At 57.2% G+C, this 23,346-nt stretch overlaps 1 protein-coding gene across 30 annotated transcripts in view; it reads left to right on the forward strand.

The window, feature by feature from the left end:
* NRXN2 (neurexin 2) overlaps positions 1-23,346 on the forward strand; it is a 339,529-nt gene that overhangs the window by 213,500 nt on the left and 102,683 nt on the right. For 2 of the 30 annotated variants that reach the window (XM_030569300.1, XM_030569301.1), the window contains exon 1: positions 1,815-2,908. The exons of 26 other annotated variants lie outside the window; for them this stretch is intronic. In XM_030569300.1, coding sequence (XP_030425160.1) covers positions 2,695-2,908 — 214 coding nt within the window. In that variant the 5' untranslated portion in view covers positions 1,815-2,694. Of the gene's footprint in view, positions 1-1,814; positions 2,909-23,346 lie in introns of those variants that run through there. 2 more of the 30 variants (XM_030569298.1, XM_030569299.1) reach the window with 1 other exon arrangement.

Below are 23,346 nucleotides of genomic sequence, written 5' to 3' on the forward strand. Positions count from 1 at the left end.
CCGCTCTGGACACACAGCAGCATCCGGCTCTGATCACCATGGATCCAGTACCAAATAAATCCTGGGCTCAACAGCCTGGCTCCACACGCAGCCCGTCCAGCCCCCATCCCTGAGCTCGGTGAGTCTGATCCTTGTCCCCCAGCTCCTGCATGGGGCCCCTATGTCAGGCTTTGTCAGCCTAGCCCCTGCTGTCCGAGGCCTCTGCCTGCTGGGTGTTTGCACTGCGTTCCCCACAAACACGGCAGGAGACCGGTGATCTTTGGCAAAGATCGATCAGGCCAGGGCTGCACTGGAATCCCAGCCCTGTGCTGCCTCGTCTTTCCCACAGGGGGCGCTGTGGGGAGCGGGGCTGGCTTAGGGGGGAGCTACTGCCTTCTCCAGCCCAGGCCCCTCCCACAGGGGGTGCCATGAGGGATGGGGTGGGTGTGCTTGTTGGGGGGAGCTCCCGCCTACTCCGGTCCTGGCCCCTCCCACAGGGGGTGCTGTGAGGGGTGGGGTGGGTGTGCTTGTTGGGGGGACTCCCAGCTACTCCAGTCCTGGCCCCGCCCACAGGGGGTGCTGTGAGGGGTGGGGTGGGTGTGCTTGTTGGGGGGAGCTCCCAGCTACTCCAGTCCTGGCCCCGCCCACAGGGGGTGCTGTGAGGGGTGGGGTGGGTGTGCTTGTTGGGGGGACTCCCAGCTACTCCAGTCCCAGCAGGGGGCACTGTGGGACACAGCACAGGAACCCTGTGGCTGTGGGGGAAACTCCCAGCTGCTCCCAGCCTGGCCTCCTCCAGTGAGCAAATTCCCTGGGCAGTGGGTTGGCTGGAGAGGCCTGTGCTCAGCCCTTCCCCCACCCACCCCGTGCTGGGCTCCTCTGATCACACAGCCTCCTGGATTTTTATCTCAGTCAGATTTTTCATTAGCCTTGGGCTACGGGGAGAAAAACAGCCTCCCCAGCTCCCACCCCCAGTGTACAGTATTTAATTATCTGTCAGTGATTCTGCCCCCCCCCTCCCGCAATCTCCAGCTGGGGAAAAAGGCAAACTGCTCTGGAGAAAACATTGTGCTTGTGTTTGGACACCTATGTGTGTGTGTGTGCACACCTGTGTGTGTGTGTGTGCCTACATGTATGTATTTGCGCATGCCTGTGCGTGTGGTGTGCAACTTTGTGTGTCTGTATGCATAGGGTGTGTGTGTAGGGGGTGCAGAATCTCAGAGCTGGGGAGCAAAGTGATTGGGGGGGAAGAAACTGTGTGGGGATATGATCACTTTGAGTGGGGGAAGGGCAGTATGGGGAGGTCTCTCTCTTCTACAGAGTTTGGAGGGGAGAGTGGGTAAATAATCAGGTGTTGGGGGTATGTTGCGCCTGGACTCAGTCTGTAGATTGCATCCCAATCTTGCCCAAAAGGCAAAGGGGTGGGGGTCCAGAATGGGGAGCAATGAAGATACAGGGGGTCAGTTCCGCTGTCTAGGAGTGAAGATACAGGGGATCAGTTCTGGTCTCAGGGAGGGGGCGGACTCCAGCCCGCTGCTGCTAGGGGTCGGGGAAAGAATTGAAGATGGAGGAGAGCTGGGGAGCGAGAAAGAGATCAGGGAGGAGAGCGCTGCATCTGTAAAGAGATCTCACAAGCTCTCCCTCCCTTTGACAGCAAGGAGGGCTGGGGGGGGGAGCCTCAGTAATTCAGCAGCCTTGGGGGGGTGCCAGGTGCAATGAATTAAGTAGCTTGGAAACGCTGTCATTAGATTTCGGAGCGATTCGGTGCTCTGGTCCTCCCCCCATCCCCTCCCTCCCTCCGCCGACCCCCCTTCTTGGCTCCCTCCTTCCAAGCCATCCCTCTCCTCTGCAGCACACTCCAGCGAGCGCTGTGCCATTCCACTCGGCTCCCCCCCTCGTTCGCTCTCCGCGCACTGCCTTCGCCTTCATCCTTTTCTTTCCTCTCCTTCACCAGCCCCCCTCCATCGGCAGTTCTTACCCCCATCTCTCCTTCGCCGGCCCCCTCCATCGGCAATCCTTCGCCCCAGCCATCGCTCGCCTGCCACCTCCTCAGCTCCATGTCCCTGCCCTGAATTCAGAGGCTTTTTTCCTCTTCACAGCCTTCCCTCGCCTTTTCTCATTCGCTTATTTTCTTCTCTTCCTTCTCCTGTCTGTCTCCATCCCTCCATCCTGCCCACCTTGAAGGATGATGCACGACTCTAATTGAAACCCATCCTTTTCTCATTTATTTCAATTCTTTTTTTGCACCTGTCCTCTGGCTTTTTTCTCTTGTTCCTCCTTTCCCTGGATGTTGGGGACCCTTTGATGCTTCCCCATCCCCCTCGCCCCACTCCCGTCCTTCCCTCCCAGGGGAAGCTGGATGTACAGTGCTGCTGCCGAATACTGAAGGATGGGGACTTCTCTGTGAATCAAGGAGTGTGGAAGTGGAGGCGGGGGAGAAGAGGAGAGGAGTCCTGAGCCGTCGACCATCTATCCGTGGATCTGACCCTGGAGTTTATTTTTTTGGCACTTTGGATTTTTTTTTGAGGGGGGGTTAACAATTTTTCATCCCCCCCACCCCCCCACTTTTCAGTATTTTTTGCCAGGTGGATTTTTGGTGATTTGAGGGGTGTTTTTCTGCCATCGCCGAGCAAACCCGCGGTATGGACTGCGTCGTGCCTGGGATCTGACACCGTGACTCCCCTGGGGGCCGCCCGCCCCTCTCCGGCGCCCTGCGCCATGAGGAGGAGGAGCAGGGGTGGGGGCGCAGGGCAGGGGGTGCCATGGGCTGTGCTCATGGCCGCTGCGCTGGCGGCTCTGGCTGGGCCAGCTGGGGCGGCACGAGTGTCCTCCAGCCTCAGCACCACACACCACGTGCACCATTTCCACAACAAGCACGGCACGGTGCCCATCGCCATCAACCGCACGCCCTTCCTCACCCGTGGCGGCCATGGTAAGTGGGAACCCTCCCCAGATATCCCCTCTTTCCTCCCAATATATCCTTCTCTCTCCATGGTATCTCCTAGTATCCCCAACTCCTTCCCCAATATCTCCTACTGTCCCCCATATCCACCAGGTATCCCCGCTTCCCTCCCGAATCATCCCTCCCTGGGTATCCCCTACTCCCCCAATATCCACCAGGTATCCCTGCATCCCCACCCTTCCTCCCCTGGTATCCCCTACTTCCCCAATGTCCAGATATCCCCACATCCCTCCCCTCCTGTTCCCCTGATATCCCCTACTCCCCCAATATTCAACAGGTATTCCCTCCTCCTCCTCTTCCTTCCTCAGTAGCCCCTCCTCCCCAGTATCCCTTCCTCCCTTTCCTGGTATCCCCTACTCCTCCCCATATCCACCAGGTACTTCTCATCCCTCTCCTCCTTCTCCCCAATATCCCCTCCTCCCTTCCCTAGTCCTTCCTTGATATTCTCTATTCTCCCCCTCATATGCACCTGATGTGCCCTTCTCCCTCCCCTACTCTTCTCCAGGTATCCCCCCGGTATTCCATTATTTCCCCTATATCCTTCAGGTATCCCCTTCTCCCTTGTTCCTTCCTCAGTATCCCTCCCTCCCTCCCTGATATCCCCTCCTCTCCCCATAGCCACCAGGTTCCCCTCTTCCCTCCCTGGTATCCCCTTCTCCTCTCTCAAATCCACCAGGTATCCCTCCTCCCTCCCTTACTCTTCCCTTGGTATCCCTTCTTCTCTTATCTACTCTTTCCTTGGTATCCTCTATCTTCTCCCCATATCCACCTTGTGTGCCCTTCTCCCTACCCTATTTCTTCCTCAGTATCTCCTCCTCCCCTGATATCCCCAACTCCCTCCCCCCATACGCACTAGGTATCCTTTCCTCTCTCCGCCACTCTTCCCCTGGTACGTCCTCGTCCCTCCTCTCTCCTTCCCAGTAGCCCCATCTCTCTGTTTTCCTTCTCCTCCTCTCTCCTCAGTATCCATATTTCCCCCAATATTACCTCTTCTCCCCTCCTGGTATCCCCAACTGCCTCCTAGTATCCTCTTTCTCCCTGGTATCCCCTCCTTCTCAGATTTCTCATGGTGCCCATTGCTGTTGGTCACATCCCCTTCCTCACTCTCCGTGGCCACAGTAAGTGGAGACCCTTCTCTTCTCCTAGTATCTCCTCCACACTCCCCTCTGATATCCCTCCTTCCCCTGGTATTCCCCAGTATAGCCTTCTCCCTCCTCCTCATACCATCCTGCCTCCCTTGATATCCTCCAGTATCCCCTCCTTCCCAGCACCCACACAGTGCCCATCACCGTCAACCACAGGCCCTTCCTCACCCTTGGTGGCCGCAGTAAGTTGGGACTCTTCCTTTCTTCCAGTATCTCCTCCTCCTTCCCCACTGATGTCCTCTCCTTCCCCCTGCTATCCCCCTATATGCTCTTCTGCCTCCTCCACATACCATCTGACCCCCTGCACAGTGCCCATTGCCATCAACTGCACAGCTTTCCTCACCCATGGCAGGCATGACAGAGACTCTTCCTTCTGGTATCCCCTCCTTTTTCCCCACCCCCAACCTTCCCTGGTATTCCCTCCGGTATCCTCTCCTTCTTCCCCCCCATAACCTTCCCTGGTATTCCCTCCAGTATCCCCTCCTCCTCCACACACACACCCATAACCTTCCCTGGTATCCCCTCTGGTATCCCCTCCTTCTTCCCCACCCCTAACCTTCCCTGGTATTCCCTCCGGTATCCTCTCCTTCTTCCCCCCCATAACCTTCCCTGGTATTCCCTCCAGTATCCCCTCCTCCTCCACACACACACCCATAACCTTCCCTGGTATCCCCTCTGGTATCCCCTCCTTCTTCCCCACCCCTAACCTTCCCTGGTATCCCCTCCGGTATCCTTTCCTTCTCCACCTCCCCCCATAACCTTCCCTGGTATCCCCTCCGGTATCCTCTCCTTCTCCACCTCCCCCCATAACCTTCCCTGGTATCCTCTCAGGTATCCCCTCCTTCTCCCCCCCCATAACCTTCCCCGGTATCCCCTCCTTCTTCCCCCCCCCCATAACCTTCCTGGTATCCCCTTTGGTATCTCCTCCTCCTTCTCCCCCGCAAATGTTCCCTGGATTCCCCTTCTTTCTATCTCCTGCACATTGCCCATAATCCTCAGACACATGCCCTTCTTCACCCATGGCAGCCATGCTAGGTGAGGACCCCTTCACCCTGGCATCCTCTCTGCTATCTGCTTCCTCCTGCATTATCGGTATCCCTTCCTCCCCCACACAGCATCCTTCGCCATCCACCACACACCTTTCCTCACCTGCAGTGGGCATGGTAATTGAGCATCCCCCTTCCTCCCTGGTATCCCACCTTTTCTTCCCTCAGTATCTCATCCTTCCCCCCCACGCAGTGCCTCTTGCCATTAACCACACAGCCTTCCTTACCTGCTGCGCGCATAGTAGGTGAGGCCCCTTACCTACAGGTATTGCTCTCTCCTGGCCCATGTGGCATGCAACCCTGCTCCTCATGGTCTCTCTCCCTCAGTATTTCCTACCTCCCCTCTTCCCTCCCCATGTCCCCTCTCTCCCTCTTCCCAGTATCCCCTCCCCTCTTGATATCCCCTTCCTCTCCTCCCCTCCCTCCATTCATGGTACCTCCCTCCCCTCACAGTGCATCCCCCAGTACCCCATGCTCTTTCCCCTTTCAGTATCTCCTCTTCCCACCTCCCCAGTGGCTCCCTCTCCCCATGTAGCTCTCCAGTCCTTCCTGTCATTGATGAATCCTGCTCTCCTTCCCCAGGGTTCCTTCTCTCTCCTGATCTTGCCCTTCCACACCACCCCCCATGCCCCTCCTCCCTCCCATCCTTGTCCCCAACCCCCACTGCTTCAGCCAGGGCAGGGGAGGGCCCCAGCCAGGCATTGCTGGAGTGTCATGAAGAGAACTTCTTGTGCCTGATCAACTTTTCAACTCATCCGCGTCCTGCTGGCATTGCTAGCTGAGTCCTAGCAAACTTGTATCACAGGTTGAGTGCGGGTCATGGGGTCAATGCATCCCCTCTGGTCTGTATAGCTGAGTCCTGGCAAACTTGTCTCAGATCTTGAGGATGGGGAGCTGTACTGCGAGTTCTTTGGCACTTGTGCTGAGCCCTGACAAATGTGTGTTATGGGTGAGGGGATGGGAATGGTGGGGAGGGGCCTGTTGTCAATGCTTGGTCTGTTCCGTACCTGACCCCTGGCAAACTTGTGTTGTGGGTAGGGGGAGGAAAGCAGGGAGGGTCCTGCCATCAGTGTGTCGTCTTTACTGGGTGCCCAGGCTGAGAACGGCACACTCATCTCAGATCTCAAACCTGGGAGGGGGGGGCACGGCTGACTGCTGCACTGACCCTGATCAAACTCTGCTCCTGTGTCTAGGGGTTGCTGTGCCCCACATGGTGCTGGTTGCCTGCCTGAGCCCTCATGCACTCGGAACGGATTGGGGTTGGGGGAGCCCCCTGCTTCTCCTGGCCAGTACCCCTTCCCCACATTAGCATCTGTTTCAGCCCCACTCACCACCAGCTGAGCCCTGGCAAACTCCTCTCATTCCCCTCTGTCCCCCAATTGTCCCCTCCCCCCAGCACAATTCCCCCCATTCGCAGGGCAGTGCCTCAAAACCTTCGTACTCTCTGAGCAAGTGAGCTGAAGCGTGAGTTTGCAGGGGGTTGTGCCAGCTGTGCCCAGCCCCACTCTGGCGATGGGGTGAGAGGGGAGTGTGTGGGCAGAGGGGGTGCATGCTGCGGTCAGCTGTGGGGATGGGGTTAGTGTGAGGGGAGCAGTGGGGAGGGGGAGTGTGGGAGAATGCTGGGGTCAGGTGTGGGGATGGAGGTTGAGCATGAGGGGAGCACTGGGGAGGGGGAGTGTAGGGGAGTGCTGGGGTCAGGTGTGGGAAAGGGGTGAGCGTGAGGGGAGCACTAGGGAGAGGGGAGTATGGTGGAGCACTGGGGTCAGGTGTGGGGATGGGGGGCGAGTGAGGGGAGCACTGGGTAGGGGGGAGTGTGGTGGAGCACTGGGATCAGGTGTGGGGATGGGGGTGAGTGTGAGGGGAGCACCGGGGAGGGGGAAGCATGGGGGAGTGCTGGAGTCAGGTGTGGGGCTAGGGGGTGAGTGTGAGGGGAGCACTGGGGTCAGATGTGGGGATGGGGTGAGGGCAGAACTGGGGAGGGAGAGTGTGGGAGAGCACTGGGGTCAGGTATGGGGATGGGGGTGAGTGTGAGGGAAGCACTGGGGGTGGGGAAGCATGGCAGAGTGCTGGGATCAGGTGTGGGGATGGAGGTGAGTGTGAGGGGAGCACTGGGGAGGGGGAGTGTGGGGGAGTGCTGGGGTCAGTTGTGGAGATGGGGGAGCACTGGGGATAGGGGAGTACTGGGGCCAGGTGTGGGGATGGGGTGAGTGTGCAGGGAGCACTGGGGAGGGGAGAGTAAGGGGGGAATGCTGGGATCAGATGTGAGGATGGAGTGAGTGTGCAGGGAGCACTGTGGAGGGGAGAGTAGGGGGGAGTGCTGGGATCAGGTGTGGGGATGGGGGGTGAGTGTGTGGGAAGCACTGGGGAGTCAGGGAGTGCTGAGATCAGGTGTGGGGATGGGGTGTGTGTGCGGGGACCACAGGGGAGGAGGGAGTGGGGGGAATACTGGGGTCAGGTGGGGGGATGGGAAGATGAGTGTGAGGGGAGCACTGTGGAGGGGAGAGTGGGGGGGAATGCTGGGATCAGGTGTGGGGATGGGGGTGAGTGTGTGGGAAGCACTGGGGAGTCGGGGAGTGCTGAGATCAGGTGTGGGGATGGGGTGTGTGCGCGGGGAGCACAGGGGAGGAGGGAGTGGGGGGAATACTGGGGTCAGGTGTGGGGATGGGGGGATGAGTGTGAGGGGAGCACTGTGGAGGGGAGAGTGGGGGGGAATGCTGGGATCAGGTGTGGGGATGGGGGTGAGTGTGTGGGAAGCACTGGGGAGTCGGGGAGTGCTGGGATCAGGTGTGGGGATGGGGTGTGTGTGCGGGGACCACAGGGGAGGAGGGAGTGGGGGGAATACTGGGGTCAGGTGTGGGGATGGGGGGATGAGTGTGAGGGGAGCACTGTGGAGGGGAGAGTGGGGGGGGAATGCTGGGATCAGGTGTGGGGATGGGAGTGAGTGTGAGGGGAGCGCTGGGGAGGGGGAGTGTGAGGGGAGCGTTGGGGAGGGGTGAGTGTGGGGGAATGCTGGGATCAGGTGTGGGGATGGGAGTGAGTGTGAGGGGAGCGCTGGGGAGGGGGAGTGTGAGGGGAGCATTGGGGAGGGGTGAGTGTGGGGGAATGCTGGGGTCAGGTGGGGGAATGGGGGGTGAGTGTGAGGGGAGTTCTGGGGAGGGGGGAGTGTGGGAGAGTGCTGGGTTCAGGTGTGGGGATGGGGGTGAGTGAAGGGAGCACTGAGGTCAGGTGTGGGGATGGAGGCAGTGTGAGGGGAGCACTGGGGAGGGAGGAACATGGGGGAGTGCTGGGGTCAGGTGTGGGGATGGGGGGTGAGTGAGGGGAGCACTGGGGAGGAAGGAGTGTGGGGAAGCACTGGGGTCAGATGTGGGGATGGGTGAGGGGAGAATGGGGAGGGGGAGTGTGGGGGAGCACTGGGGATAGGGGAGTGCTGGGATCAGGTGTGGGGATGGGGTGAGTGTGCAGGGAGCACTGGGGAGGGGAGTGTGGGGGAATGCTGAGGTCAGTTGTGGGGATGGGGGGTGAGTGTGCAGGGAGCACTGTGGAGGGGAGAGTGGGGGAGAGTGCTGGGATCAGGTGTAGGGGTGGGAGTGAGTGTGAGGGGAGCATTGGGGAGGGGGAGTGTGGCGGAATGCTGGGGTCAGGTGTGGGGATGGAGGGGTGAGTGTGGGAGGCACTGTGGAGAGGTGAGTGTGGGCGAATGCTGGGGTCAGGTGTGGGGATGGGGGTGACTGTGACGGGAGCACTGGGGAGGGGAAGTGTGGGGGAGCACAGGGGGAGGGAAATGAGTCTTGGGGGTGGGATCACTAGCTGCCTTATACAAACACATTCCCCTCGATCCTGCAGCACCCTGTCAGCTACTTAGCCCCTGCCCCACGTGTGTGGGGATGGGACGGTCCCAGGTGACGGAGTGAGACATAGGTGCTTGGAGGGCAGAATTGTCTGCTCAGGGCGAATTAGCACCCACCCCCATCACTCTTTCCTGCTTTGAGGGCCAGAGAGGGCACCAAAGAGCTAACTCGCACCTGCCGGCGGGGGGTAGGTATCATTAACTCCATTGTATAGAGGAGGAAACTGAGGCACAGAGAGCAGAAGGGACTTGCCCTATTAGATCCAGGGATAGAACCCAGTCCCTCCTCCTTTGACCTGCTAGATCCCACCCCCCTCCCAGAGCTGAGGATAGAACCCAGGAGTCCTGGGTCCCATCCCCCCCACTAGAACACATTTGGTTGGTTGCTGGATCCCCCTTCCTTGACGCCCTGGATCCCTAGAAGCTGGCGTGTACTCCCAGCTGGTGAGGGGTAAGTACTGGTGAGGGGGGCTGTGCCATTGGGAGAAGAGGTAGGTTCCCCCCCGCCAGCCTCTGGGAATGGATTATGCGGTCTGTTCAGCGCTTGGCTTCACAGTTACATCCTGTTGAAGCCAGGGGGTGGAGGGAAGTAGAAGAGGAGGGGAAGGAAGGAAGGAGAGGGAGGGGTGAAAGAAGAAGCGAAAGGAATGAGGGATGGAGATGAAGGGAGGGATGAAAAAGAGACCTGCTGGGGAGGGGGTCTGCCTGTCATTCCCCCACACACACACACACACACATGCGATAAGTAGGTAGCACTCCTCACCCTGCACATTATGTAACACCTGGGCCGCCCAGCTGGCTGACTGGTGCTTGGTGGCTACTGGGAGCACTGTACCCCCGCCCACGGGTAGCCTTTGGAGAGTGGGGCATTGGGCTAGGATCACCACATTGGGGTGTCCTGCCAGCCCCCCCCCCCGATCCCCACACCCCTGGCCTTCTCCATCATGTCCAGAGCGCCCCACCGTTTAATGGATCAGTTCTCCCTGCCCAGGCGGCAGGATTATCTCCTGCGTGAGGAGGGAAAAGGAGTGGGGTCTGGTGGACTGGAGTGGGGCTGGGGGGCCAAGACTCCTGGGTTGTATCGCTAGCTCAGGGAGGGGTGGGAGATCTAGTGGTTAGAGTGGGGGCACTGGGAGTCTGGACTCCTGGGTTCTATCTGCTGGTCCTGGCCTTGGCCTGTTTGTGTTGCTATTATTCCAGTCTCTGTCCATCCCCTGTTAGCTAATGAGCCAAGCCTGGGCCTAGTGATGAGCTCAGCTTGGATTAGCCAGGTCAGCAGGTTGTGTGAGCTCAGGACCCAGACAGCCCCGCCATGACCTGACTGTGCAAGGGGTTCTCCAGTCCCCACAGGGCATGGGCTGGATGTGAGCAGTGGGTACCTGCTCTGACCTATTGTGAGAGGAGGTGCTCTTGTGGGGGGCTCCCGGCCTGCCCATGGTGGGTCACCCCCTAGCACCTCTTGGGAGCAAACTGCCCCTCTCCTGGCTGCCCCTGACAGGGCCGGTGCCCCCAGGCTGCCAGCATCTCTGCCTGGCTGGGAGTGAAAGGCCTGGGCAGGTTTCTGCAGAGCCAAGGGGGATTCAGTTGCTCAGGGAGACTGTGCTTGGCAGTGGGTTTTGCCTGCAGCTTTGCTTGCCCTCCCTTCCCCCGCAGCTGCAGTTGTGGCCAAGTGAAGCAGGGGGGCGCTGGGCATGGGAGCTGCAGCAGAGGTCGGCTCTCTCCGTTGGGCTGCTGGCGCTGCTGGCCCTGGTGCTGAAATGGCCTGAGAGCCTGGCAAGGTGGGAGCCTGTGCTAAGCAGCCTGGGGCCTTGTTCAGTGCTTGGATGGGAGACCGCCCCTTGAGCCCTGGGGCACTCTCCCTGGTGGTCAGTGCTGAGGTGAAGGGGGGAAGGGATGGGGGGGGGTGCTGTCCCCTCAGAGTCAGTTCTGACCCCAGTGCCCCAACATGGTGCTAGGGGATGGGGGAGGTCACTAGGGGGCAGTCTCCTCTCAGTCAGTGCTGGCCCCAGCATGGCACTAGGGGGCGCTGTGCTGCCAGGAGGTGTATATAACCTGTCTGGTTTGTGCTCATGCAGGCGGTGGGAGGTGTGTGTGTTTAGATCACGCACCCCCAAGGCTGCAAGGGGTTAACATCATCTCCCCCCCGTATTGCCTTCAGACCCATGGTACCTCACCAGCTGTGCATGATTAGTGCCATGCAGCAAGCCCCCCCCCCCAACGTATGGGGCCTCATGGGGCATGCAGGTCAGGTGCTGCCCCCTCCTCCCATCCCACCGTCTCTGCAAGGATTTCTCTCCCTCCTTTCTCTTTTCCCCTTCCTTCAGTTGCTCCTTTATCTCCATCTCTCTCTTCCTCTTTTCTCCTGTCCTTTTCTCTTACTCCACTTTCACATCCTTCTTTCTTCACCACCTTCCTTTCTCTGCCATTTTCCTTCCCCTCCCCCAGTCCCTCTTCTCAGTCCCTCCTTGGATTCCTTCTTTGTCTCCTTCCCCTCTTGTTCTCCTTCTCCCTTTCATTCCCTACCCTTCTCTCCCTTCCCCTCCCCCCCTTGCCTCCTCTCCTCCATTTCCACCTCCCCACTCTCTCCAGTCCTCTCACTCCTTCATTCCTCATCTGCCACCTTCCCCATAATGCAGATGGGGGTTCCCCAGGCCCCTCTCACCCTGAGATGGAGAGAGAGGGAGGCGAGGATCTCCCTGACAATGCCAACGTGCCCCCCCTCCCTTGTCTGCTCCTCTGTCATTAAGCTCTGGCAGAGCGGCCCCTCGAATTCCCCCAGCGAGCAGGCAGATGCTGAGCCTGCAGTATCCAGCAGGGAGAGCAGGGGGAGGCAGGGTTTGCAGACACACATCAAAGCAAGGACAGATTCCTCCCCAGTGGGCGACAGGGGACTTTGGTCTATCCATCCTGGCTCACTGGACACACAGACAATCCAAAAGACAACAGCTGGCTGGAGACACAATCCTGGAAAGCGTGACCCGGCTGCCTTGGGGTGGGGGACATGAGGGAATGGGAGAATGTACTGCAAGTCTATGGTGTGTTGTGGGGGGGACAGGAGGGAATGGGGGAATGTATTGAAAGTCTCGGAGATGGGGGAGCTGAGAGTCAGGACTCCTGGGTTCTGTCCCTGGCTCTAGGAGAGGAGTGGGGGTTATTGAGAGCCAGGATTCCTGGGTTCTATTCCAATTCTGGGAAGGGTCTCTAGTGGTTACAGCAGGAGACCTGGCTCGTCAGTGGGCAGAATCTGGGTGTCTGCTCCATCCTTGGCAGGACAGTTGCCCTCCTTTCCATCCCTCTGCCAAACAGTTGGTGGTCTTCATCAGTTCCCTGCCAGCAGGCGATTTATGGCATTAACCCGCTCGTTAATTATTACTCAAGCGGCAGTTTAATATGCTAATCAAGGCAGCCCCGGCTTGGGCCCATGGTTATGGCATCGTGACACTATTTACGGTGTGTCCCGCTCCAGGTTAAAGCAGCCCAAGGATTTATGGGCCTCACGCACAGATGGTTTTATTAATTAATTGCTGCTCCCCACGTGGCTCGCTGCGGCTCTCAGAGGCCAGGGTCACTGTCCAGAGCCTCAGCTAACCTGTGAGGGTCACAGAGCCAGTGAATGTGGAGCCCCATGGGGCCCAGTATGCCATGGGCTTTGTGCTTCTCCATCAATCTGCTATCTATTGCCAGCCAAAGGCTGGCCTCTGTTCTCCATCTGAGATGCCCATCACTGTGGAGCTGAGCCCAGCTCCAGACTTGGTAACCATTGGAGAGTCTAAGCCCCTGGGAAGGAAGTTGTAGTTACAGAGCTGTGAAAAAGCTCTTGAGTCCTGATTCCCAGCCCCCAGCTCTATACACTAGTCCCACTGCCTTCCCAGAGCTGGGGCTAGAACCCAGGAGTCCTGACTCCCAGCTCTCGATACTAGACCCACTGTCCTCCCAGAGCTGGGGATAGACTCATGACTCCAGTGCAGCCTCCACTAGCTGACCTGGTTTAGTGAGATGCCCGTGTTGGCACTTGGGTAATTGAATCCAGGCTTCAGGGCACTGGGGGATCATCTCCAGCACTCAGAAAGGAGCCTTGCCCCCTGCCATGTGGTGTATCCCAGGGGATCCAGGAATTAAGCATTCTTTCTCAGAAGCACCCATATTGACACCTGCTGGCAGGGGGGATGACAGGCTGGATGGACCCATGGGTCTGATCGGCGTGGGTGGGGGATACCAAGTTGAATGGGCCCATGGGGCTGATCTGGAGAGGCAGGGGCAGGGGATACCAGGCTGGATGGACCCCTGGGGCTGATGCATTGGGGCATGGGGAGATGCCATGAGATGTTGCCCTAAAGTCAGTAATTTCGTAGCTCCAACTGCAATCCCAGAGTAGTGCTGGGGTGGCAGGGGGGCTGTGATGGGGGCCGCAGGAGGCTCTGGGCACTGAGTCTCTTTGGCATGAAGGGAGAGCACTTTGTAATTCATGAAGTATGACACAGAGAACGTGTGCGTTGCCGATAGACACAGCGCAATTGAATTCCAGGGCCGAGCGAAAGCGATTTCTCTGGGAATCGGGGGTGGGGGAGATGAACAGAGAAAGCAAGCATCAGCTCCGTCCGACTGGCTGCAGTACACGGGAGGGGAATTTATTAGGCTGCTCTTCCCAGCCTTATGAGGCGGAAATACAGTTTATTGTAAAGAGCTGTTTGAGAGCTGAACTCTCTTGGGTGAGAGGATCCATAAGGGAGCGCGTGCAAGTGTGCACGTGTGTATGTGTGTGCACGTGCAACAGGCCAGGGCTTGTGACAGAGGACATTCTACAGAGAAGGGCACTCAGACCTCTGGGACCCACCCCCAGGGCAGGGGACTGGCTGGCTCAGGGGTGGGGGACAGGAGCTGGGGCCTTTGCCCCCTAGTCCAGCCTCGAGGGGCTGGGCATGAGGTCTAGTGTTTCACCCCAATGGCTGCAGGTGCCAGTGGCATTGAAACAGTTGGTATAGCGGGGGCACTGAGCCATTAAACAAAACTGCAAACCCTAGATATAATGGAACCCACTTCAAGCCAGAGGATGCAGCAGCCCCTGCAGCACCCCTAGTTCCAGCACCTCTGGGAGGCGGTGTCTGTGTTTCTAGTTCCCCTGCAGCCACTCTGACCAGCACAGGAGTTACCGGGGAACTGTCCCAGGACAGGCACATGAGCGCTGGGATCAGGAAGAAACGCCTGCCTGCAGCCAGGGATTGTCCTGTGCTGGGGGGTGGCAGGGTATCCGTCTCCAGGCTATGTTAGCACTGAGTGGAGAGGGGATCCGAGGCTGGATGGGCCCATAGGTCTGAGCTGGGGTGGGGGTGCAGAAGGGATCCCAGGCTGGATGGGCCAATTGGGTGCATTGCGTCTAATACAGGTAGCAGTAGGGTGAGTGTTGAACACCCCCTCTCTCCCCTGCCCTACCGCCTCCCGTGCAGCTGCAGCATGTGAGGGGTTAATCCTCCCTTCTCATCTGGAGGGCAGGCATCAGGCTGGTGGAGGGAGGGCGCTGAGTATTAGGGTTGCCATGGAAACGGCAGAAATTCAGGAGTACTGCAGTGATGGGAGCTCTGGGGCTCATTAGTGGCCTCACTCCCCCCTCGCTCAGAAGGGCAGAGAGAGAGACATGACTGGGGGGGTGCCCAGAGACAAGTGGTCCTGGTGGCTGGAGAATATGAGGGGCTATGGAGAGGGGTGATCTCAGGGATGGGGGGCTCTGGGGGCTGGTGGAAGGGGGTACATGGCTGGTGGCCTGTGGAGATCTTGGTGGCTCAGGAAGTCTGGGGAGGCGGGAGCCCCAGTGTTTGTGGGGCCCAAGCAAGGAGCAGTGAGGAGGAGCCCAGTGGTTTGGGGATGGCTCGTAGGGGGGCACTGGCTGAGAGTCCATCATGGGCCTAGGTTCTGAGGCAGGGGGGAGCTTGTTGGCTGCAGGTGCGTGTGAGGTATGGGGATTGCAGTGGGGGCATCCATGGGGACCCAGTGAGGGAGCAGGAAGGGACCCAGTGGCTGGGGAGAATGATGGGGAGGGAGCAGCATGTGGGGAATCCATGGTGAGCCTGGAAGTTGAGGGGGCAGAGTCTGGGGACTGGTGGCTGTGGCTGTGGGTGGAGCAGTGGTTGTGGAGGCCTCGGGACAGTGACTGTGGGGGCTGGTAGCTAGGGCTGGGGTGAGAGCAGTGGCTGGGGAGGCCTGGGGAGACAGTGATGGGGGGCTGGTAGCTGGGGCTGTCGGGGGGCAGTGGCTGGGGAGGCCGGGGGGACAGCGATGGGGGGGCTGGTAGCTCGGGCTTGGGGGGACAGCGGCAGAGTAGTGGGTTTGAGAGCAGAGACCCAATTATTGTGCTGTGAGTGCACAGGCTGATTTGGGGGTGGGGGTGCATATGCTGAAAAGGGAGAGAGAGGAAGGGTTGGCAGGCAGAGGCTGGGGCGACATTTGTTCCCAGGAGATGACCCTCAGCAGATTAGGGTGCTGGGATGGCTGGTGGAGATGCCCCCCAACATGGGGGCTAGGGAGAGGTGCAATCTCTGCCTCCCTTCACATATGGCAGCGGTTGCTATTCTGAGCAGGACTAGACTAAGGAGACCTAATGTCCTTGTGCTGCCTCTAATGGGTCATTTCCCAGACAATTAGCCGCAGTGGAGGCTGGAGCTGGCCTGGGATCCTTGGGCATGTGCCCCCACCCCCACCCCGCCTTGGCTGCTGGCCTCCCCTGGGAGAGCCCACAAATGGATCACAGCCCCCCACAGCTCGCTCCAACGACTAGGGGCTGCGGCCATATGGCATCTGTCTGTCTCTCCATCCAAGCCCAGCCACACACCCTGTAGCCAGTCACCCCAGGCCGAACCTGCCCCCTGCCAGCCTCTAGGCTGCATTTTTCAGACCCATCCCCTGGTGTATGTTAAATGGATGGGATGTCACCTGTAGACAAAGTATTATGGCAACCTCCTGGCTAGCGACTGCAGAGCCCCCTCATACACAAGGTGCCTTTTTCACAGTGTTTGCAGGGCAGCAGAAAGCTGCAGTGCCAGGTACTCCGGATTGGGTCCCTGCATGGACTCTCCATGCTGTCATGGGGCTGTGGTATGTGTGAGCTTGTCACGTGTGCATGTGTGTGCAACACCATGAGTGTCTGTGTTAGTTCACGCATGTGTGCACTACACCCTGTGTGTGTGTGCGATAGTTCATATGTGCGTTACACCCTGTGTCTGTGATGGGTGCGTTGCATATGGATCCTGCACTAGTTCTTCCTCCCTTTTGCACAGAGAGCGAATGGATGTGTGTCGGGGGGGGGGGAGATTAGGGGCTGACCTGCTGGCCCCCCAGGGGGAAGTGTGAGCATGGAGTGCCTGCCACTTCTATTGACATTTCCAGCACAAATGCCTCTCTAAGCCAGGTAATTACAGGAGAGATATTAGGTGCTTTTGCTTAGGCCTGTGATTTGCAAGGGAAATGAGGCACACTGCAGGCTTTGCCCAAGCAGCTGCGCCTGGTAGGGATCAATGGTGGGCGGGGGGGGGGGCAGGTTTGGGCTATTTCAGGGAGGGGAAGCCATGCAGCTGGGGGAGCTGCAGCCAGCTGGGGGTGTCTCATGGCCCTGCACAAGGGGGTGAAATGGAGTGCGGGTCTAGAGCCTTGCAAGGCTTTGGCTTCGTACAGTGCAACAACTGGAGCAGAAAGGATTGTCTGGCTGGCTGCACCACTTCCCTGGAGTCAAGTAGCCAAGAGCTCCCTGTACTGAACTGGACCCGTGCTAAAGCTCTGATCTTGCATAGGGGGCACAACTGCATCCCCCACTGTAGACCGAGCACAGAGGCAACGGCATTGTCCTGCAATAGACCTGCTTGTGGTGTGGTGAGACAACCACATCCTGCCCCCCGCTATAGACCTGCTCATGATGTGGGGAGACAACCGCCTGCCCCTCTACCCTCCTCCTGCGCTATAGACCTGCTCATGGCACAGGGAGACAACCACATCCGGCCCCCCGCTATAGACCTGCTCATGGCACAGGGAGACAACCACATCCCATCCCCCCCATAGACCTGATCCTGACACAGGAACACAACCATGTCCCCCAGAGCCACAGACATGATGGTGGCACAGGAACATCCCCACACTGTAGCCCTGATCCTGGCACAGGACTACCATCATATCCCCCTGCTATAGATCTGACCTCTGAGTCAACCTTTCTGATATGTCCCTGCATTCCCCAGCCCCCCTCTTGCCCACATCTCCCCTTGCACTCTTGGCGCTATGCAGGCTTGGCCCTGGTTCCAATTCAATGCCCCCTGAGCCATCTCTGGCAGCTCTGATCAGTGATTCCCATGCCAGGTGGGGGCGGGGTGGGTGGGGAGCAGGACTTTTCACTGCCAAGGACACCTCGCTAGCCCTTTACTCTCTAGACTCACAAAGAATGAGCAGCGATGGGCATCCTGCCCCAGCACTGCCATGAGGGACCTGCCCCACCATCCCTGTCACTGGGGAGGCAGAGGGAGAGGCCCCAAAGAGAACTAGCTGAGTGGGGGGCTGGGTGTCGACACTCCTGGGTTCTGTCCCCAGCTCTGTGAAGGACATGGGGTCTAGTAGTTAGAGCAGGGGGAACTGGGATCTGAAAGAAGGGCTGGGAGCTCCAGCACAGAACCCTGGGGCATATACTGTAGGGGATGATCCTGATCCCTCTTTTCCTGCAAACAAACCCTCCCCAGTTGGCTCCCCCCAGAACATGGATACACACACTCTCACTTTCACACGCATAGATAGAGACATGTTCAAATGCACATGGATACACATACACACTTTCTCACAGACAAATACAGAGATATATGCGCGCGCACACACTCTCTCACACAGATACACAACAGAGATACATGCACACACACAGATACACAGATACATTCTTTCACATGCACAGATGGAGATGCACACTCAAACGCAGATACATTCTCTCACACACACACAGATACACGTGCACTTTTGTACACACTGTCCTAACTCTCCTACTCAGATCTGAACCTTAGAGTTCAGAACATGAGAAGCTAGCATGAGACTCCAAAGCTTAATTACCAGCTTAGATCTGATATCGCTGCCACCAGCCAGAAGATTCCAGTGTCTGGCTCACTCTGGTCTCCCCAAAACCTTCCCTGGGGGACCCCAAGACTCAGATTCCTTGAGTCTCACAACAAAGGGAAATAAACCATTTCCCTTCCCCTCCTCCCCTCCAGGTGTTCCCTCCCTGGGTTCCTGGAGAGAGATACAGATTCAAGCTCCATGAGTTTAAACAAAGGGATTCCACCCTCTTTACCTCCTCCCAGATTTCCCCACCCTGGGGACCCTAGGATACTCCCTGCTTCAAGTCCTTGAAACACAAGTACCGAGAGATCTAATCTCTCTCCCCCCTCACCCAGAGGGTATGCAAAGTCAGGCTTAGTAAATCTAACACAAAGAGATTTTCCCCCCTCCCTTCGTTTCTTAGCCTTAACCAGTGAAAAAACACTCAAACAGGTCTTAAAAAGAAAGCTTTATATAAAAAGAATGAAAAAAGGACATAAAAGGGTCTCTGTATCAAGGTGACAATATACAGGGCCAATTGCTTAAAAGAAAAAATGAATAAACAGCCTTATCTAAAAAGAATACACTCCAGCAACTACACACATGTAAATACAAAAAAAAACAATATAAACCTATTGTCTTACTATCCTTGTACTTACAACTTGGAAACAGAAGAGTAGAAAGCCTGGAGTTTCCTGTGGTCACTCTCAGAGCCGAGAAAGAGAACAGACCAAGAACAAAGGACTCCACCCAGATTTGAAAAAGTCTTGTTTCCTGATTGGTCCTCTGGTCAGGTGTTGTTTGTTACCCCTTTCCAGGTGAAAGAGACATTAACCCTTAGCTATCTGTCTATGACACACACACATGCACAGAGATGCACGCACAGAGATACACATGCTCTCACACACAGAAATACATATGCTGCCTCAAATAGAGATGCACACGTGTACACACAGAGATGCCTATATGCACACACACACAGAGAAACAAAACACCACACCAGGGCTGCCCAGAGTATTCAGGGGGCTTGGAGGAAAGCAATTTCAGGGGCCCCTTCCTTAAAAAAATGTTGCAATACTATAGAATACTATATTCTCGTGGGGGTCGCTGCAGGGCCTGGGGCAAATTACCCCACTCCCCCCCCCGGGCAGCCCTGCACCACACTTTCTCCCACACACAGAGATACACACACACAGAGGTATACATACATGCACACTCACTTACATGCATGCAGAGATACACATGTGCTGTCACACAGAGATACATGCACACGCAGATACACATTCTCTCACACATACATGGAGATACGCACACTGAGATACACACGTGCTCACACATACATGGTGATACACGCAGAGATACACATGCTCTCACACATACACAGAGATAGATATACATATGCTCTCACACATACATAGAGATACACACAGAGATACACACGTGCTCTCACATATACGCAGAGTTACATGCACACACAGAGATACACATGTGCTATCACACATACACAGAGATACACGCACTCACGCACTCTAACATTTTCTCTTCCACACACACAAGGAGATAGATGCTTATGGATATGCACTCTTTTTCCGTCTCTCAGACACACCCCTATGCACCCTCACACACACTCTGGAGGGCTCCCTCTGGTTGGCTGGCTGAGCCCAGAGCCATGCAGCAGGTGTGAGACTGGTGCTGGCATGCGCTGATTTCTGAGGAGCTGGGATTCACAGTGACCTAGATTGAATTTGGTGCACGGACATAAACACCAGCGCAGAGAACCCTAATGCTGCCTGCCCTGCCCTGCCCATGTCTGGCCTTACACGCCGCCAAGGAGCTGCTCCTCATCAGCCACATCTCTTCCTCACAGCCCTGGGGATCAAATCCCCTGCGTGGGGCACAGCATAGCCCAGGGTTTCTCAAACAGAGGTTGCCGCTTGAGTAGGGAAAGCCCCTGGTGGGCTGGGCCTGTGTGTTTACCTGCCCCATCCGCAGATCCGGCCAATCACGCTCCCACTGGCCGCGGATCGCTGCTCCGGGCCAATGGGAGCTGCTGGAAGTGGAATCTAGTGGGTGAGATGGGGGTCGGGGGTAGGACTCCTGGGTTTTATTCCCACTCCTGGGAGCGGAGTGGTTTCTAGTGATGCCCTGTCTCCCCCAGTGTATTGATACAGGGTCTCCCAATCCTTATTCAAAGTGTGCCTGTAAACCCCAAACTCATGAGTCCAGTGGTTGCTGAAGCCACCCTCCCCCGACTTCTTTATGGGGTGCCTTACCCAGCAGAACTGGGCTGCATGGGATGTCCTACCCCATGGCTGTGCTCTCACCCCCACCCGATTGTGCTGCAGGGGCAGGTTACAGCCCAAACTTCCTTGCCCCATCACGCTGTGGTGGGGGGCTTGCTGATGCTGAAATCTTCCCTAGGTGATGCCCAGCCCGCACCCTAGGTCCCCTCTGTCCTGGCACAAAGACTCAGCAGCAGGCAGCTCAGCCTGTTCCCTCCAGCTGACATGGCAGCCAGTCACAGTTTTGCCCAGGCTACATGCCCACCTAGTGTGAAAGGAGCAGTGTTGCGCCAACTCCAGATGACAGGGTGTCCCTGACAGCGACCGCTTTGGCTGGCTGCGAAAGCGTGCCTAATCCCGTTAAACTTTCCTCGTTAGCGCCCGTGGCTCAGTGTCTGGGGACTGGCTGGCTGGCTGCAGTGGACAGCTAACACTCTGTCTCATCCTCTCAGTGCTGTGCCAGGTCCCCTGCTGTCCCAGGTGCCATTGTCTCTGCTTCCTCCTCTTCCTTTTATCTCGTGTCATCCCCAGTCCAGCCATGGCACGGAGTGACAGCCCAGGAAGAACTATGGGGAACATGCCCTGACTGTAACAGGAAGGGAGTAGGGTCTAGTGGTTACAGTAGTGGGACTGGGAAAGAACTCCTGGGCTCTATCCCTAGCTCGGGGAGGGATATGCCCCCAGGTTGTAATCACTCAACACCATTTCCCTCCTAGAGCTGAAGATAAAACCCAAGAATCCTGCCTCCCAGCCCTGCCTGGTGTACCGTGTAACCCAGCAGAAGCCACTGCCCTTCTAGAGTCAGGGATAGAGCCCAGGAGTCCTGGCTCCCAAACCCCCATTCTGATCCCGGAACCCCACTCACTCCCCTCCCAGAAGTCCTGGCTCCCAGCCCCCCTGCTCTAATCCACCAGACCTCATTCCCTTCCCAAAGCTTGGGATAAAACACAGGAATGCTGGCTCCCAGCCCCCTGCTGTAAACCACAATTAGCACTTCCAGGTGCTGCAGAGAGAATGACTCTGTCTATTTATTTGTTGATGGAATGAAAAAAGGTAGAAAAGAATTCAGATAAACGATAGAAAACATGCAGGAGTAGAAACACTGCAGGAAAAGACAGACAAATGACAGAAAAATGATGGACAAACGAGAGAAAAGATTTGCAGATAGAAAATGCAGAAAAATAGCAAAAAATGCTGAGGGTGGGATGGCAGAAAAAAATGTCAGGAAGAGCAAATACAGGAAAAATAGTAACATTTGCTGGAAAACAAAAGCAAGGAAGTGCTGAGGCCTGGGCTTATGGGAGAGCCCAGCCCCTGGGGGGGTCTCAGCACTTTCTCTGGAGGAATTGTGCTCGCTGGTTTCGACGCTCTCTTGGCCTGCTCTGTACTTTGTATTTTCTCCCCGTAGTTCACAGTGCCCTCTAAGACACCTTGGAAATACAATTTCTTTCCCCTGCCTGGTTGTATTTCCCCTCTCCTCATCCTCTGTCCGTGAGCACGTCCCTGATTGCGGCTAACCCCCGAAGGGCAGGGTCGGCAGACGGAGCTGAGCCGTGCAACTGGCGGGATGGTATGCTCCTGTCTAGCCCGTTGGCTCCGCCACGGGGTACGCTGGGCCTGGGGCATCGACGCCTGGCAGAAAGGGTCTTGCAGAGCAGTGCTGCTCTGAGGGCAATTACGCCATTTTTTGGGTCTCCCAGTGTTACCCTCCTTCACCCCTCCCCCCTCCCGAATGCTGCCTCTGCCTCCCCCCAACATGTCGCTGCTTTAGTTCCCAGTTGGCAGCTCTAGTGCAAGTCCCTCCAGGCGGGGGTGAGGGGGAAGAGTAGTTGGGAGTGTGTGAATAGGGAGCTGTGTGTGTTGTTGAGGGGGCTGCTGTATGTGTACTGGGGCCGGGGGGGAGCAGTGTGTGTGGATGGGGGCTGCTGTGTGTGTGTGTGGTGGGAGCTAGCTGTGGGGAAGGGGACTAGCTGCTGGGGGGCTGTGTTTATGTGTGTGGAAGGGGCTGTGTGGAATTGGATGTGGAGGGGTCTGAGTGTGTGTGTTGGGCGCGGCTGTTTGTGGAAGGGGCTAGCTATGGCAGCTGCGTGTGTTGAGGGCATTGTGTGGGAGCTGTGTGTGTGTGTTCTGGGCTGTCTGTGTGGAGGGGGTTGTGGGTGGAGGCTATGCATGTGTTGGGGGCTCTGTGGGAGCTGTGTGTGTGTTAGCAGCAAAGAATCCTGTGGCACCTTATAGACTAACAGACGTTTTGGAGCATGAGCTTTCATGGGTGAATACCCACTTCTACAGATGTGTGTGTTGAGGGGGTTGTGTGTTCGGAGCTGTCTGTGTGGAGGGGGTTCTGCCCCTGCTGTAGCCCTCTGCTCCCCCGCACGCCTTAGGCTGCGTCCCAGCCACAGCACTGCCTGCACCATGTGCCTCTGGGCGGGCTACTGTGTAGGGTCAGGTCTCTCTGAGAACAATATACCAGGCTCCTTGGCCAGATTAAGGGATTTGCTGGATTCTCCCCTCTACTAAGAGCGACTTTGCTGGAAATCCTCCCTCCTTTTAAAGGGACAGGCCTCTCCTCGCTCCCAGTTGCAGGAGGAGCCGAGAACCTCCTGTCCACCAGGGTGGTGAGTTTGTCCACACGTAGCCCTGCACAATTCGGTTTCAAATGAGTTCTGTTGAACCCAGGGCCCTAGGGACACTGTTCTTCCAGCTCATCCAGGCAGGGCCACCCAAGGGGGGGGCCAAGTGGGGCAATTTGCCTCAGGCCCTGGACCCCACAGGGGCCCCCACGAGAATATAGTATTCTATAGTATTGCAACTTTTTTTTATGGAAGGGGCTCCTGAAATTGCTTTGCCTCAGGCCTCCTGAATCCTCTGGGCAGCCCTGCATCCAGGCTGGCATCACTGCTTAACCTGACTTGATCATAGAACATCAGGGTTGGAAGGGACCTCAGGAGGTTATCTAGTCCAACCCCCTGCTCAAAGCAGGGCCCATCCCCAGACAGATTTTTGCCCTAAATCCCTAAATGGCCCCTTCAAGGATTGA

Source organism: Gopherus evgoodei, chromosome 7 (genome assembly GCF_007399415.2).
Source record: "Gopherus evgoodei ecotype Sinaloan lineage chromosome 7, rGopEvg1_v1.p, whole genome shotgun sequence".
In the NCBI taxonomy this organism is placed as follows: Eukaryota; Metazoa; Chordata; order Testudines; family Testudinidae; genus Gopherus; species Gopherus evgoodei.